At 38.8% G+C, this 2,424-nt stretch overlaps 1 protein-coding gene across 1 annotated transcript; it reads left to right on the top strand.

Moving 5' to 3' along the window:
* Positions 1-1,222: 1,222 nt before the first annotated feature.
* LOC119723287 lies at positions 1,223-2,115 on the top strand. Its single transcript, XM_038193841.1, has 2 exons — positions 1,223-1,305; positions 1,471-2,115. The coding sequence occupies exons 1-2, from the start codon at positions 1,270-1,272 to the stop codon at positions 2,068-2,070; spliced, it is 636 nt and encodes a 211-aa protein (XP_038049769.1). The 5' UTR covers positions 1,223-1,269; the 3' UTR covers positions 2,071-2,115.
* The last annotated feature ends 309 nt before the right edge of the window (positions 2,116-2,424 follow it).

The raw sequence follows: 2,424 nt of genomic DNA, 5'->3' as shown, positions 1-2,424 counted from the left end.
AACCTTTTACGTTATTGCCAAATATATTTGCAGTTCTGCGCTATCAGCTTCGGGCGGGAACATGACGTTCACTTTTGGTTTATTATAATTCTACTGCAATTTTACTGCAGATATTACTCCAGATTTAGTGCCGTAAAAATAAATACAAGTATTGTAGTTGTACAGTAACTCCAAAATCACTACTACATTTCTTTTGGTGCAGTTTACCACGACGTACACTACATGTAATTCTTCCAGCAAAACTGCTTCATTTTCCGATGAACAGTGGACTACAACATTTTATGGGCAAACTAACTAAAAAAAACTTTAAAAGGACACATAATAAAAAAGACAAGACTTTTTCTTCTTCATCATGTGCATCATCCTATATTTGTCACACAAATAAAACAAAATTTACATTTCACAAGTTGAGCAAATACATGAGTAGTGTGTTGGGTCTTCATCGGACAGACAAAAGAATTTTATGCATAATGCACAAAGACAAAGGACTCATTGGCATATCAATGAAACCAATTAGCATATCGATGGATGATGTTAGCATAATAAAAGAGTGCATGGGCGTGTGTAAGTTTTACCGGACAAAGGATGGGTCTAAAAAATGTATTGGACAAAGGGGGGCAGCCCACCCGGCTAGATGGAATAGCGGACAGAGGAAGACCTGAACCGGAATAGCGGACAAAGGGAGACTTGAGCCGAAATAGCGGACAAAGGGAGACTTGAGCCGAAATAGCGGACAAAGGGAGACTTGAGCAAGGTTATCGGACAAAAGAAGCAAGCGTGATAAATAGGCCGCTGGGTAGAAGTGTTTGGTCATACCGCTTCAGTTCTGTAATATCGACGACATCATCAAACCTTGTAAACAAGATGGCTGCACCAGAGAGTTTCTACACTGCGCCTACCTCATCACTGCCGTCATGTGACGCGGCCGGTAGTCGTAAAGAAGTACGCGAGTACGCACCAGCGAAGCCCGAATGGTTAGCCAATGCAGACCCCCAGCGACTTGAGCGACTGGAGCAGCGCATGATGACTCGTGCTGAAGATCGAAGTGCACCGTTCCCAAATTCTGACCCAAGCAAGCGTCGCCGAGCTGAGACTATCCCGTCCGCTAGGTTCGAGCTGACCGACGTCCGTCACGCCGTGGTAGAACCTTTCAAGGGCCAGATTTACATCAAAATTCGCGAGTTTGTCCATGTGAAGGGTAAAAACTTTTGGAGCAGTCCGCGAGGCATAAACCTGAGGGTCGACGAATGGAAGAAACTGGTAGAAGTAATGCCTGCCATCACCGAGGCTGTGGAAGACATGGAGGTAAGAAATTACTCATGTAAATAAAGTCTTCATTACGAATTGCTTTTTTTTTTTGTGTCAGAGTTAAAAATGTGTTTGATTTCAAAAGTGTCACATTACTCTTTTTTTTTTTAAACATTAATAAACTTTTTGTTTTGTTCTTTTATTTTTTTTGTCCTTTTACAGGATTTTTCTTTCCAACGGGATCAAGGAAGCAAGAAGGTGAAACGTGACAGCGATGCTCAGAGTGATGAGGCTACGCCAGATCCGGGGGATGGCTTTCCATGGGGGTATACGGGTGACGCTGTACCATACACCAAGCCCAGCGGGACACCGGAGGAGGAGAAGGAACGTGAGGCCTGTAAAGACCTTGCATTCAACATTATTCAGGCGATATTCGTTCCTTGCATTCTTAAGAAAGTAGATGAAATTTGTAGGGAACAATGCTATGGATGTAATCTGCCAATAGAGAAAGACTTCACCCAGAAAAACCACGAGTGTATAATGTTGGACATGTCTGAAAAGGTGGAAAAGTTCTTTGATCGTGCTGTAGATAACATTTTAGAAACTGAGTTAGGGAAATGTAGATCCGAGTGGAATTTAACTGCTAAAGACAACAATCGGATTGTTTCATACTATTCGACTATTCATGCCAGAAATCGTCTTTTTACCAAATATGTTAATATGCACGTCGAAAAGAAAGTCGATGAACCTGAAAATGGTAGAGCCGTTTTGTACAACATTTGTCATGCTGATATATGTTTCCAACAACAGATGTTGGTTTAACTGTTATGTTTACATTCCTTAGGGAATCGCAACAAGAATTCAATTTACAGTGTTTTATTTCATGATTGTTGACTGACTTGATTACTCTATCCAGTTTAACTTTGTTTTTTTTTTTTTTTTCTTTTGTATTCTGATAGTTAGCTTTTATTAAATGTTTTCATAGTTTTGATAAAAAACAATTGTGTTTAATAATTTGAACTAATTGGAATTTTAAAAAAGCCTTGTGTATAAAAATTTGAACTACATGAAAGTAAAAAAAAAAAAGATTGTGTTTAAAAAAAAAAAAAAAAAAAAATTGTGTTTGTAATGATTTAAAATAAATTGGAATAAAAATAAAAGTAATTTTAAACAGAA

The sequence above is a fragment of the Patiria miniata genome, unplaced genomic scaffold (assembly GCF_015706575.1).
Source record: "Patiria miniata isolate m_02_andy unplaced genomic scaffold, ASM1570657v1 HiC_scaffold_17, whole genome shotgun sequence".
NCBI classification, from domain to species: Eukaryota; Metazoa; Echinodermata; class Asteroidea; order Valvatida; family Asterinidae; genus Patiria; species Patiria miniata.
The sequence above is the reverse complement of the archived record's forward strand: the minus strand, read 5'-3'. Positions and strand labels throughout refer to the sequence as shown.

Coding starts and splice junctions, on each gene's coding strand:
- LOC119723287 (XM_038193841.1), top strand. CDS start 1,270: ATGCCTGCCATCACCGAGGCTGTGGAAGACATGGAG. Junction 1,306..1,470: donor AGGCTGTGGAAGACATGGAG/GTAAGAAATTAC, acceptor GTCCTTTTACAG/GATTTTTCTTTCCAACGGGA.